Below are 15,093 nucleotides of genomic sequence, written 5' to 3' on the forward strand. Positions count from 1 at the left end.
GTTGTTTCTCAGTTAAACTGGGGGACAGTTGTTACTGATGACAGTTAAACTGGGGGACAGTTGTTGCTGATGACAGTTAAACTGGGGGACAGTTGTTACTGATGATAGTTAAACTGGGGGACAGTTGCTGCTGATGACAGTTAAACTGGGGGACAGTTGCTGCTGATGACAGTTAAACTGGGGGACAGTTGTTACTGATGACAGTTAAACTGGAGGACAGTTGTTACTGATGATAGTTAAACTGGGGGACAGTTGTTACTGATGATAGTTAAACTGGGGGACCGTTGTTACTGATGATAGTTAAACTGGGGGACAGTTGTTGCTGATGACAGGCGTTACTGACAACAGTTTCCATTGTGGCTGACATGGAGAAAAGTGGTGTGGTGAGGTGGAAGACAGGTGTTACTGACATGGAGAAGTGGTGTGATGAGGTGGAGGACAGGTGTTACTGACATGGTGAAAAGTGGTGTGGTGAGGTGGAGGACAGGTGTTACTGACATGGAGAAAAGTGGTGTGGTGAGTTGGAGGACAGGTGTTACTGACATGGAGAGAAAAGTGGTGTGGTGAGGTGGAGGACAGGTGTTACTGACATGGAGAGAAAAGTGGTGTGGTGAGTCGGAGGACAGGTGTTACTGACATGGAGAAAAGTGGTGTGGTGAGGTGGAAGACAGGTGCTACTGACATGGAGAAAAGTGGTGTGGTGAGGTGGAAGACAGGTGTTACTGACATGGAGAAAAGTGGTGTGGTGAGGTGGAAGACAGGTGTTACTGACATGGAGAGAAAAGTGGTGTGGTGAGGTGGAAGACAGGTGTTACTGACATGGAGAGAAAAATGGTGTGGTGAGGTGGAAGACAGGTGTTACTGACATGGGGAAAAGAGGTGTGGTGAGGTGGAGGACGGCTGTTGGTGAGGGTGGTGGTGATGTGCAGGTGCTGGGAATCCCCAGCCTGTTGCCAGTGGGCCCCGTGTGTCTGCACTCTGACCCCATCAAGGACGCCCTGCATGGCTTCTCCATGGCGTGGAAGACCACCTTCGCCTCCGTGCTGCACGAGGAGGCCAAGGTAAGGGGGAAGGACAGTTGATTTTATCGTTGATTAACCCATTCTACCCCACAGCAACATGAGACCACTGCAGTAAAATGTGGGTTGGTTTACTAAAACAGCAAAAATTGATGGAGCATTGTTGATTTTGTCAGTTAAACAAAGCTTCGTTTTTATACTTACGGAATCCGTAACCGGTTCAGTTTAGAACGCTGACTGTACCATGCAAGAATAAATGAAATTAGAATAGTGCATTGGTACGAGAATACTCATACCTGGTCCTCAGGGGAAGTAATCATGGTATGAGCTAACTTGTACCTGGAGCACAATGAGTTGATTTGATTTCTTGGTTTGTTTCCATCCATCCAGATTTCCGTGTGCATTTGAAATTTCTATTTCTCATCAGATTTGTGATTGCATATAGTTCAGGCACGCCCTTATACACGTATACAGCACACACATTTTTTCCCCCTGTCTAAAATCAGTTTAGTAAACAGACATTAAATCAATTACCAACCAAACGAAAAATGAAACGAAATGAAATGTTTTCTTCAAATTAAAACCAAAGCCCCCCTTCCCTGAAGGGGTGTGACTCATGTACAATGTAAACAAGGAATTATGATGGTCATACAGTTTAGTAATACATAGTAAGAACGGAGAGGGAGATAGAGACAGACGTCTTGACACTTTGACTAACGTCATTGGCCATGAGGTCCTAATGACATGGGTGAATGCATCAACATACTTTCATTGCATAGCAAAACATTATAATAAACAAACGGAAATGGTGAAAGCAAATGAGAGAGAGGGAAGGAGGAAGGGAAAAGTCAAACGGATGGAGGGCTTAGAATGAAGAGAAACAGTAACAGGGAGAGAGAGAGAGAAAGAGAGGGAAGAGAGAATGAGTGAGGGATAGAGAGAGGGAAGAGAGAGCAAGTCAGGAGAGAGAGAGAGGGGGGGGAGGAACATTAGAGAGAGAGGTGGGGTTGGAAGCGGGAGACAAAAACAAGTGGATTAGGAAGAGGAAGGAGAGAGAAAAATATGTAAAAGAGGGAAAAAAACATCAGAGATAAGACTGACGAAAGGGGAGGTAAAAAGATTGCAAGTTTAGGAGGGAAGGGGATAAGAGAGAGAGAGAGAGAGAGAGAGAGAGAGAGAACAGGGACAGAGCCTCGTAAGTATCCATTTCCATCAAAAAAGTTGATATCCAGTTTGGTCCCTGACCAAAGATAGGCGGTATATATAGGTATCGTTTTTTTTGTAAATGCTTGGAGCTTGGTCTCTGACCAAGGATGGGCACCTCGTAAGTATCCGTATCCATAAAAAAAATTGATATCCAAACGTGACCCGAACGCCCTGTGCCTTTGTTGTGCCCCCACAGAAAAAGCTGGACGCGGCGGTGGCGTACCGCAGCAACGTGAGAGGACGGCTGGAGCAGCACGTGCAGACCCTGGACCAGCTGAACAGTGCTCTCCACCTGCTGGAGGAGCTGAGGGACATGGAGAACAAGATCGACGACGTCTACCTGCCCATCGAGACCATGTACTCCAAGCTCAGGTGGGTTTGTGCTGCGTCATCGTCTTTGACGTCGTCGTCGTCGTCGTCGCCATCATCTTCTTCTTTAGAGGAAGGTGATGAATGAATGATGATGAATTTGATGTTATGTGTACAATGTGTAGTTCATCAGAGTTTTACTCTTTTGTTTGTGTTTATCTCTGTTGGTTTTCTGTTTCGTTTTTAGCTTTTAGGTAGATTTATTAGTGGTGTGTGTGTGTGTGTGTGTGTGTGTGTGTGTGTGTGTGTGTGTGTGATGCAGTGAATGATACATGGCTGGTGAGTTGTTTTATCTAATTTTTATTACGATACCTTTGAAATGTTACATGTCTGTTTTTACTGTAAAGTGCGGAGAGTCTCCTCTTGAAAGAAGGGAACCATGCTATATAAGCCTCCACATTGTTACCATATTACGGTGGCAGAATGGTTAAGACTCCTGTGCTGATGCAGAGTGTGTGAGGGATCTGGGCTTGAATCTTGCTGTCACCCTTTCTCTCAATTTTGAATGATAAATCAAACTGTCTAGTCCTTTGAATGATAAAATAAACTTGAGGTCCCATGTGCAGTGTGCACTTTGTGCACTGAATAAGAACCCATGGCAATGAGAGTATTGTCCTCCGGTAAAATTCTGTAGAAGAAATGTGCTCTGATAGGTACACAAATATATATATGCATGCACTCCGGTAATGCCTGACTAAGCGTGAAGGGTTTTACAGCTGGTGAGGCATCTGCCTAGCACGTATGGTGTTGTGCTGCTGTACGGCATTGTCCCAGTGCTGTCACGCCTCCTTGAGAAAGCGAAAGTGAAACCGAAAACATCTTCTTTTCTTCTGCGGCTGTGTGTTCTGTGGGCTGCAGCTCCCTCATTGACTGGTTAAGACGCTCATCTGCCAACACAGAGAGTCAGTGAAGCTCTGGGTTTGAATCCCACTCTCCCCCTTTCTCCCAAGTTTGACTGGAAAATCAAACTGAGCATCTAGTCATGGTGATAAATCGAAGGTCCCATATGCAGCATGCATTTGGGTACTGAAAGAGAACCCATGGCGACGAGGGTGTTGTCATGTGGCAATATTCTGTAGGAGAAAGCCACCCGGACAGGTACACAAATACACATGTAGGAGAAACCCACCCTGACAGGTACACAAATACACATGTAGGAGAAACCCACCCGGACAGGTACACAAATACACATGTAGGAGAAAGCCACCCTGACAGGTACACAAATACACATGTAGGACAAAGCCACCCTGACAGGTACACAAATACACATGTAAGAGAAAGCCACCCGGACAGGTACACAAATACACATGTAGGAGAAAGCCACCCGGACAGGTACACAAATACACATGTAGGAGAAACCCACCCGGACAGGTACACAAATACACATGTAGGAGAAAGCCACCCTGACAGGTACACAAATACACATGTAGGAGAAACCCACCCGGACAGGTACACAAATACACATGTAGGAGAAAGCCACCCGGACAGGTACACAAATACACATGTAGGAGAAAGCCACCCTGACAGGTACACAAATACACATGTAGGAGAAACCCACCCTGACAGGTACACAAATACACATGTAGGAGAAACCCACCTGGACAGGTACACAAATACACATGTAGGAGAAACCCACCCGGACAGGTACACAAATACACATGTAGGAGAAACCCACCCGGACAGGTACACAAATACACATGTAGGAGAAAGCCACCCTGACAGGTACACAAATACACATGTAGGAGAAAGCCACCCTGACAGGTACACAAATACACATGTAGGAGAAACCCACCCGGACAGGTACACAAATACACATGTAGGAGAAAGCCACCCTGACAGGTACACAAATACACATGTAGGAGAAAGCCACCCGGAATGGTACACAAATACACATGTAGGAGAAACCTACCCGGACAGGTACACAAATACACATGCATGCACTCAAGATCTGACTAAGTGCGTTGGGTTATGCAACTGTTCAGGCGTCTGCCCAGCAAAAGTGGTGTAGCGTATAATGATGGATTTTTCTGAACGCAGTGATGCCTCCTCGAGAAACTGAAACTGAAAAACTGAGTGTCATACACACCGATGATGACAGGGAGTTTGAGCTGCGACTGCCGCGTGAGGAGGTGGAGCTGGTGGATCAGCTCCGAGAGCAGTGGACGGAGCTGCTGGAGCTGGCAGAGCAGGTGCGTGTGGTGCTGCTGAAGGAACGGCGTGGAGCCTTTGAGCAGGAGCTGGACAAGCAGGTCAAGGTGAGAGACACTGGGGACACCTGGCGGGGGGGGGGGGGGGACGCTTTTCACACACCTTGAATGAGTTGACGTGGGTTTTTTTTTTTTTTTTTTTTGGTCTTTCTTTTGGTTTAAGTTTTTTTTTTTTTCTCATTCTAACAATGAAAAAGAAAAAAAAAAATCTGATTTGTGGGTATTTACAGCAGAGGTATGTGTGCTTGTGTGTGTGTGTGTGTGTGTGTGTGTGTGTGTGTGTGTGTGTGTGTGTGTGTGTGTGTGTGTGTGTGTGTGTGTGTGTCCATTGGAAAGGCACTTTGCTTCACTTTTTCCTCATTGCACCCAGGTGTGAACGGGAACCTGACTTTGTTTGGGGAAAGGCTAAAATGAGGGAAGGAGAGGATTGCGTCCCGCCTTCCTATGCTGACCCCTCGGCACAGTGAATGTAAATTCTCTGCCGTTATAATAATAATGATAATAATAATACATAGTTTTTCTATGGCACGATATCCAGCACCAGTGCTGCTCAGTGCCTTACATCATAGTTGACTATAAACATGCCTTAAAAAACATATCAACAGCTATCTGACAATGGAAAACATCCAGTGTGTTCATATGAATGCAAAAGCACACTAAAGATTATAAAAGCTATGAAGTAGATATGGCTTTGATTAAAACAAAATGCATTTCATAGAACACACCCACACACCCACATCACCCACACACCCACATCACCCATGGTGATGACCATACAAGGCTATGAGACCTTTAACCTTTACCCCAGGATGGAAATTTCTGTCCCCCATCCAGTGTGCAGTAAAATGCCCCAGGACAGACATTTTCATCCACACCATTGAAAGGAATTTTGCTATCACAGTATCATGAAAATCAATGTGAAATTGTTATAATCAGATATTGTGCTAATTTTCCTTTCAGATAAGTATAGGTTATATACATACTTTTGTAGTTTCCATGCTAGATGTTTTTGTATTACCCTCTATGACTGATTCACCCCTTGGCAAACAGCTGTCACTGAGGAGCATGAAAGGGGCTTGGCACTGAACAGATTGACCTTCATATGTTATTGTCACTGACTGCTTGCAGACCTTTGTGGTGGAGGTGATCCAGTTCCGGAACGCGTTTGACGCCCAGGGACCAGCGGTGCCAGGCATCCAGCCGGCAGAGGCTGTGTCCCGCCTGCAGGACTTCCAGATGCGCTACCAGATCTATGACACCAAGCGGAAGACGCTGGACTCTGTGTCCAAGCTGTTCGGCATCGCCTGCAAACCCTTCCCTGAGCTGGACCGCACTGGAGAGGTAACGTTGATCGCCACCAGTAATGCGACTTCCTCGTGGTCACAACCAGTAATATGACTGCCTTTTGGTGACAACCAGTAATATGACTGCCTCTTGGTTGCAACCAATAATATGACTGCCTCTTGGTTGCAATCAGTAATATGACTGCCTGTGACTGCCTTTTGGTGACAACCGGTAATATGACTGTTTGCGACTGCGATTTGGTGACAACCAGTAATATGACTGTTTGCGACTGCCTTTTGGTGACAACCAGTAATATGACTGTTTGCGACTGCCTTTTGGTGACAACCAGTAATATGACTGCCTTTTGGTGACAACCAGTAATATGACTACCTCTTGGTTGTAACTAGAAATATGGCTGAAAAAAAGAAAGAAAGAAAGAAAAAAAAAAAGACTGCCCCTTGGTGACAGCCAGAAGTATGACTGCCCCTTGGTCACAACCAGAAGTATGACTGCCCCTTGGTCACAACCAGAAGTATGACTGCCCCTTGGTCACAACCAGAAGTATGACTGCCCCTTGGTGACAACCACAAGTATGACTGCCCCTTGGTGACAGCCAGAAGTATGACTGCCCCTTGGTCACAACCACAAGTATGACTGCCCCTTGGTCACAACCAGAAGTATGACTGCCCCTTGGTCACAACCAGAAGTATGACTGCCCCTTGGTGACAACCAGAAGTATGACTGCCCCTGTCACAACCAGAAGTATGACTGCCCCTTGGTCACAACCAGAAGTATGACTGCCCCTTGGTCACAACCAGAAGTATGACTGCCCCTTGGTGACAACCAGAAGTATGACTGCCCCTTGGTCACAACCAGAAGTATGACTGCCCCTTGGTCACAACCAGAAGTATGACTGCCCCTGTCACAACCAGAAGTATGACTGCCCCTTGGTCACAACCAGAAGTATGACTGCTTGTTGGTCGCCGCCAGTAACTGGAAGCCAGACTTGATCCTGATTCTGGAGGTTGCTATGGTCAAAGTGTAATGATGATTATGAAGGTGTTTGCTTGTTGTTATTATTGTTTATTTTGTTGTTCCGAAAGCACTGCTTTCCTAAATAGCGGTGTATGTCCAGAGATCTTGTTCACTTTACAGAGGTAAGATATAATGGGGGGAAAAAAAGAGAAAAAGACTAAACCTGTATTATACCCAAATATACATAATGAACTGCTTTGTCTGTGTGCAGGAGTTGGACCTACTGAGTCAGCTGTACGGATTATTCCAGAAGTTCATTCGTTTTGACACTCGCTTCAGAGACACCTTGTGGGCTGAGGTGGATCTGGAGAGCTCATCAAGGGAGGTAAATAAACCTTTAATCAAGATCAGGGTCAGGGTTTGATAAATAAAAAAGAAAAATGGAAAGAAAATAACATCTTTTTTCCCCCTGCATTTTGTTGTGTGCCTTCCATAAACTTGTAATTAACCATTTTTAAACGACCACAGTGTGAACAAATATCAAATCTTAAATCTTGGGCCATTTTTTGTACACATCGCTTGTGTGCACAAATCATTCTTATTGCTTTGTGCTGCAGCCAGTTAACTGCACAGGGCTACGCCAGGCCTGAAAACAGTTGGTCATCCAAAACGTTAAAAAAGAATTAAATTACATCATCACAAATTCCTGTTAAACCTATAAAAAAACCACACCAAAAACCCCAACCAAACAACAAAACAACAAGAACAACACCAACAACAACAAACAAAAAACCCCACAATATTCCTTGAGTGCTAGGGAATCTTCTGCACTTTAAAATTCGCCTGTCAGTAAGTCTTGTAGAGAAAAAGAATCAGAGAATAGAATAATAATAAAAATGACGATGATGATAATGATGATGTAGTAGGCATCTGTTGATCATGGATCATGATGATGATAACAATAATAATAGCAACACAACAACTACTACTACTACTGTATGATAGTCAGTTGTGTTTGACTATGACCATCAGAACAGCAGAGGAGGTAACGATGTCCTGGTTATCTGGGCTAGAATTTGATTATAGTGGTTGAGCGTCTTGCCCAAGTTACATCCCCATTCTCTTGGCCAGGAGGGTTTTAGCACAGTCGGCGTTGTGATGGTTTTCAAAGGCCATCTAGCCCCCCAAAGCTGCAGCACTAAGAGCCAGTGCAATTTTGCCTCTTCAATTTATACATCACAAACATACACCAGAACCAATACCTTTAATGTATTCACAATATCTTGAATGAAATTGGATTAAGTAGTTTCTGGCTAAACCAGCACAGTCTTGAAGTACATTCCACTTGGTTCAAATAGAAGATTAAATGTTGTTTAAAAGACCAGTTTTTGCAAGATTGGTATAGACATATAGATAATGATACTATGTATATTAATTATAGGATGTTTAAGCCAAATTTTGGTCAAGATGCTTACTTTGCTGTGTAACCAAATAACTGTGTTATCCAGTTAGTTAAGTTTAGGACAACCAGTGATGCTTTGCTTGTTAATAGTCAGTGCTTCAGCAATTTACCAGGAAAGAATCTGTGATAAATGTTCCACAAACGACATTGCTGATGAGTTTCACTATCTGTTTGTGTGTCCTTTTTTTGAAAGTGACAGGCAAGAGTATTTACCCAGATATTATAGACACCTCCCAAACTTCATTAGATTCCACTTATTGTTTTCCGAAAGAAACAAAAGTATATTGTTAAAACTAAAAGCACTTGTTTCTTCTATTTGTACTTCCTTTCGGTAAAGTTATGTCTGTTGTTTATGGATGGGGATGAATTAATTGTTAATGTATATTATCTGCATGAATTGGCTTTTTTGTTTTTTCTCTTTTTTGACATCACTCTTATTGTTTGTATAGTATATGTAAATATGTTTGTTTGTAACATTTTGATGCCCCCAGGGAACATAAGAAATAAACTTTTTGCCTTGCCTTACCTTGTCACCTAGTTTGAGAATCGTATTCCTTCACAAAAGACTGATCTGTAAATGATTTCCCATTGCAATGGAGAGAACATTGATAACACAGCTCTCACTTGCTGTTGGCCCAACTGTAAACTTACGTCAATCTGTGATATAAGCTGACTGTGGGTCTAAGCACTAACACTTCTACTACTGCTGCTACTAAGTACTACTAGACCTGAACCCTGAAGGTGATGACGGTGCCATGAACTTGATGATGCCTGCCCCCTCTGCCCCCCCCTAGGTGGAGTCGTACTGGGACGAGTGCCTGGCCCTGCCCAGCAAGCTCAAGGACTGGGACGCCTACAACGACCTCAAGACCAAGCTGCAGACCTACCTGGAGGTCTTCCCCTTGCTCCAGAACTTGGCCTCCAAGGTCAGTCCTCCCCTCCCCCCCCCCTCACCCCTCCCCCTCCCCCCTCCACCTTCCTCCCTTCTAGCCTGCCTCTCACAGCGGCTAGTTCAGTGCTTTGTCTTCTTGCTGTGTTACCACAGGATTTTTTTGCAGCTTCCATTATGAGCACTCGTTTTTGCTGAGTGGAGTTTTATGTGATATTTGGGGTTTAAAAAAAAGAGGTTTTTTTTTAGTGTGTGTGTGTGTGTGTGTGTGTGTGTGTGTGTGTGTGTGTGTGTGTGTGTGTGTGTGTGTGTGTGTAGTAGTCTTCAGTTTAACGTCTTCCACTTTAAGTGATATTAGAGATATAAGTGTGTTTGTGTGTGTGTGTGTGTGTGTGTGTGTGTGTGTGTGTGTGTGTGTGTGTGTGTGTGTGTGTGTGTGTGTGTGTGTGTGTGTGTGTGTGTGTGTGTGTGTGTGTGTGTGTGTGTTTGCACATAACATCCCCCAGATCCTTGTCATTCCTCACTTTAAAGCAAGTTGTTAACAGGTTACAAATGATTTTAATGATAAAGCAAGTTGTTAACAGGTTACAAATGATTTTAATGATAAAGCAAGTTGTTAACAGGTTACAAATGATTTTAATGATTAATGTCAAATTCAAAGACAGAATCAGAAGAAAATGACATGAAAAGACCTGCATTATATGCTACCAAAGGAAAGCAATCAGTATGAATATAAACACCTATTTTGTATTTCTGTAGTAGTAATAGAAGTATTTTCATTTCATGCCATTTCACACAATCATGCAATATGAGATGAGGCATTACTATGAAGAAAGGAATGTTTTCTGCCGATTATTTCGTACTGTGGAACTGGAGAAATCAACTCATGTTTAGATCTGCTTAAAGATGTGCTGGAAAATAAACATCATTCCACACTACTAGTTGCATGTGTGTGTGTGTGTGTGTGTGTGTGTGTGTGTGTGTCCAGAGTTTGCTTATGTCATCCATGGTGGCACCAGTATCTTCTGGCACATGGATTGGAAATAAGTGATAAAAATGAAATGCCATGGAAGATTTGAACCGCTAGAGTGGAAGTATAATTGTTACTCTCCAGAAAGACAGGTGTTGTTTGACACAGAAGCACTGACTGATGTGTGAAGTTCATGACTGAAAATTGCACCTTCTGACAGATAATTTCCTTTGTTGCTGATCTTGTTCTGTTTGTGGGTTATCTACTTGTTCAGTAACTCTTGCACATCAGTTAAGAACAATGCAGAAAAGAGTTGTTGGACAATGTTGTTTCTCATACAAAGGATCAGGGTATGTATTCAACAGCAGCACACAGCCAAGGAGAGTTATGAAAGCTGATGGTGTACAGATCAGGATGAACTGTATTCGCAACATTAAGTGGCATCCTGACCTTTAGTATCTTGTGATTGGGTGTAGTTTGCAGGAGGCAGGAGATGGCTGCTGAGAAGTGAGGTTTTTGTGAGGATGTGCAAGTGTGTGTGTGTGTGTGTGTGTGTGTGTGCGTGCGCGCGTGTGTGTGCGCGTGTGCGTGTGTGCGTGTGTGCATGTGTGTGTGTGTGTGTGTGCGTGTGTGTGTGTGTGTGCGCGTGTGTGCGTGTGTGTGTGTGTGTGTGTTGATCCATGTTCATCTTCATTCACTGCATTGGTTTACACCCCCCCCAACAGGGCAGCAATAGGTTTAACATACCAGTGAGTACAATCATCGCTTTTTCCCTCTTCTGCCATGGTGTGTTCATCTTGCCTAGCAATCCCCTCTCTTTCTTTCCAGGTTGTGAGCCCCTCTCTCTCTCCATCTCTCTTTCTGTTCACCTGTCCATCCACCTGTCTACCCCTTGATGTCCTCTATCCTCTCCCCCCTACCGCCCATTCCCCATCTAGTGTTTGCTTCTTTGCTGGCCATAGATTTATTGGTCACATCAATTAACCAATCAAACATGGGTTTAGACCGCTTTTTGGGGGGATCAAATTTGTTTTTTTGTTTATTGTAACTTGATTCTGTCAACTTTTTTTTCTCTCAGTTTTTTTTTCACACTTCGTTGACATGTTTCAGTCTTGTTGACAACAGCTTGGCATCATTTGGAAGATGTGCATTTTGCTGCCTGTTTCGTTTCATCATTCTGTTTACCAACGTGGTTGCAAGGTTAACACAAACAGTGCTTCATTTCTGAATGTTTGTCAAAGCACAGCGGTAAGATAAGAATATGCAATGCTGAGTAGAATATCTTTCAGCATGGCATTATGTGATTCATTCACATCAACGTAAAGAAGAGGAGAAGAAGAAGAAAAAAGATAATGCAGAAGGTAGAAGCATGAAGGAAGGAGAAAGCAGCTGTATGCAGAAAGGGAATGCAGTGATTGATGAGATCAGATCCAGCATGTTTCATTTGTCATCCCTTGATATTGTCCTGTTGTGTGTCTTTCTGGTTGAGTTGATGATTGCGCCTCTCTCTCTCTTTTTATTATCTTGTTTTATGCTGTTGTTGTGCAGTGTTCTGGGTTTAGGGGATTTTGCAAGGAAAAAAAGCTTTGAATGGTTTAGGCTAAAGTGGTGTAGGTTTGTGTTGGCACCTGTGGGTATGTGTGTAAGTTTTTTTTTTTCTTTTTCACATTCTCGTGTGCTTGCATGCTTTCTGTTAAAGGAAAGATGAAATTCAAACATGCAAAAAAACCCCCCAGAACACTTGTATTTTTGTATATATACATGCATGCATACTCACTCTCTCACACACACATGCATGCACACATGCACACACACATGCAGGAGGGCATGCATATACACGGAGATTTGCACTGCATGACATAGGTTAAGGTAGGATTTATGTTTTTTCAGTATGTTTGTGTATAATTGTGCATGGAGCAGTGTACATACAGGACTTTGGGTGTGTGAGTGTGTGTGTGTGTGTGTGTGTGTGTGTGTGTGTGTGTGTCTGTGTGTGTGTGTGTGTGAAAGAAAAATAACAGACAACTAGACAAGTGGAAACAGGAAATGAACTCTGCAAGGGAGATCCTAAGATATAGTTTTCATTTCACTTAATTATCAGTCAGTTTTCATATTTTCTTTCACTTTTCTTTTCAAATGAACATTTCATTGTATTTTGCACAAATATTTGACGATTTCTGATCTCAATATGTATACTATTCAAGTCATCTTTTTCTTGAGATAAGCTCCTCAAATAAGCAACTCATAAAGCACCAAAGCTTTAAGATACCCATGTAAATAAGGAACTCACAAAGCACCAGTGATTTAACCAGTGTGCATGAATCTCGAGCAGTTCTTTGTTCTTTAAGGTATTCTATTCAAGGCTTCTTTTGCTTGAGATAAGCTTCTCAAGATATATATTCTCCTCAAGATATCCATTTCAATAAGGAACTCTCAAAGCACCAATGATTTAACTGGTGTGCACGAAGCTCAAGAGCAGTACTCTGTTCTTTAACCTTTCATTATCGTCTGAGCTGATGCATGCATGACCTGAAGTGGTACATGCCAATGTAAATGTCTGCAGGCACAGACCACTCCATACACTGAGCTTATGCTTGCAGAGTCAGATGTAAACTCTACTTCTTTTTTGTTTGTTTTTTGTTGCTGTATACACATAATTTTTTGTTGTTGTTGGTTGTCTTCTGTTACCCGTCTTTATTCCATTTTAGTGGCATTGCTCACAAACCTTTCATCCTGAGTCCTGGGGTCCTTCTACCTCAGCACTGGCAGTGCACAGGGAAGAGTCAACGCTAGGCTGCCAGGAGGCCACACACTAGAGATGACCCTTTACTGATGCTGAGCTACTTTTGGCCATGTGTTGTGTTTCTGATGGGATTGAAACCCACAGGCATTTCAGATCTTGTTTCTGATGGGATTGAAACCCACAGGCATTTCAGATCTTGTTTCTGATGTTACTGAAACCCACAGGCATTTCAGATCTTGTTTCTGATGGGATTGAAACCCACAGGCATTTCAGATCTTGTTTCTGATGTTACTGAAACCCACAGGCATTTCAGATCTTGTTTCTGATGGGATTGAAACCCACAGGCATTTCAGATCTTGTTTCTGATGTTACTGAAATCCACAGGCATTATAGATTGGATTCAAACCCAAAAGCCTTTTAGATCTTTTCTCTCTGATAGGAATCAAACCCACAGGCATTTCAGATCTTGTTTTTGATGGGAATGAAACCCAAAAGCAGTTTAGATGTTTCTGATAGGATTCCAAACCAAAAGCAGTTTAGATGTTTCTGATAGGATTCCAAACCAAAAGCAGTTTAGATCTTTCTGATAGGATTCCAAACCAAAAGCAGTTTAGATCTTTCTGATAGGATTCCAAACCAAAAGCAGTTTAGATCTTTCTGATAGGATTCCAAACCAAAAGCAGTTTAGATGATCTTTCTGATAGGATTCCAAACCAAAAGCAGTTTAGATGATCTTTCTGATAGGATTCCAAACCAAAAGCAGTTCAGATCTTTCTGATAGGATTCCAAACCAAAAGCAGTTCAGATCCGTCTGATAGGGTTCCAAACCAAAAGCAGTTTAGATCTTTCTGATAGGATTCCAAACCAAAAGCAGTTTAGATCTTTCTGATAGGATTCCAAACCAAAAGCAGTTTAGATGTTCTTTCTGATAGGATTCCAAACCAAAAGCAGTTCAGATCTTTCTGATAGGATTCCAAACCAAAAGCAGTTCAGATCTTTCTGATAGGATTCCATACCAAAAGCAGTTTAGATCTTTCTGATAGGATTCCAAACCAAAGGCAGTCTGGATCTTGTTTCTGGTGGTTTTCAAACCCAAGGGCATTCACATCTTGTTTGATAGGTCATTCCATGGCACTATTCTTATTTATATAGGTGGTTTTTTTTGTGTGTGTGTGTGTTTTTTTTTTTTTTTTTTTTTTTGCATTTGATATTTTGACCTGTCATTGAAGCTCACAACCAGAAGAATGTGGAATGTTGTGAAATATAATAATGGTCGGTTTTTGTTGTGCTGGTGAAAAAAAAAAAGAAAGATATTTGTCATTACATGATTATCACTTTCTCTGTGTTCTGTTGGAAGGAGATTCTGCGTTCTTCTCAGTGGCCATTTTCTCTGTCGGATGGATATTGTGCGTTATTCACAAATGTATGTTTTGTGGCAGTGGTATGATACAGTGTGTCATTGTGGTCATCAGTTTCCATGTCAGTCACATGAGGTGAAATTGTACACTGTTGGTAAGATCACAGTGCAGTGTGTTTGCATTGTGTGGTGTCGCATGTCACTTTTCCAAATAATGGTCTTTTTGGTTTGGGTATTGTGCACTGTATGGTGAAAAGACGTTTGTTTCTGCAGGTAATATGACATTCATTGTGTTTATTTGGACATTGGTGCCAATGGTATAATGAGTGCAGAAGTCGTACTATAATCACCTTCATTGTTAAGAGGATCTGAATTTGTGAAAAACTATTTTTAGGACAAAATGTGTTGACAAAGGGCCTTAACTGTTTTTGTTGTTGTTTTTTTTTTGCCTGCGGAGTAGGTTGTGTCATTGTTATATAACAAAGAGATCATCATTTTCCTGCCTCAGTCCTCAGATCACCATCCCTCCCCTCCCCTTCACATAGAATATTCTGTGCTGTTATTAACTATCTTCTATTGCCAATATTTGTTGATAGAACATTGTTTGGCATT

The 15,093-nt window shown here is 42.5% G+C and overlaps 1 protein-coding gene across 1 annotated transcript in view; it reads left to right on the plus strand.

Moving 5' to 3' along the window:
* Positions 1 to 15,093, plus strand: part of LOC143298129 (uncharacterized) — a 212,710-nt gene that overhangs the window by 43,634 nt on the left and 153,983 nt on the right. Inside the window, exons 24-30 of the mRNA XM_076610849.1 lie at positions 930 to 1,061; positions 2,422 to 2,597; positions 4,693 to 4,849; positions 5,930 to 6,142; positions 7,332 to 7,445; positions 9,317 to 9,448; positions 11,107 to 11,130. Of these exons, the coding sequence (XP_076466964.1) occupies positions 930 to 1,061; positions 2,422 to 2,597; positions 4,693 to 4,849; positions 5,930 to 6,142; positions 7,332 to 7,445; positions 9,317 to 9,448; positions 11,107 to 11,130 (948 nt within the window). The remainder of the gene's footprint in view (positions 1 to 929; positions 1,062 to 2,421; positions 2,598 to 4,692; positions 4,850 to 5,929; positions 6,143 to 7,331; positions 7,446 to 9,316; positions 9,449 to 11,106; positions 11,131 to 15,093) is intronic.

Source organism: Babylonia areolata, chromosome 23, assembly GCF_041734735.1.
Source record: "Babylonia areolata isolate BAREFJ2019XMU chromosome 23, ASM4173473v1, whole genome shotgun sequence".
Classification (NCBI taxonomy): domain Eukaryota; kingdom Metazoa; phylum Mollusca; class Gastropoda; order Neogastropoda; family Buccinidae; genus Babylonia; species Babylonia areolata.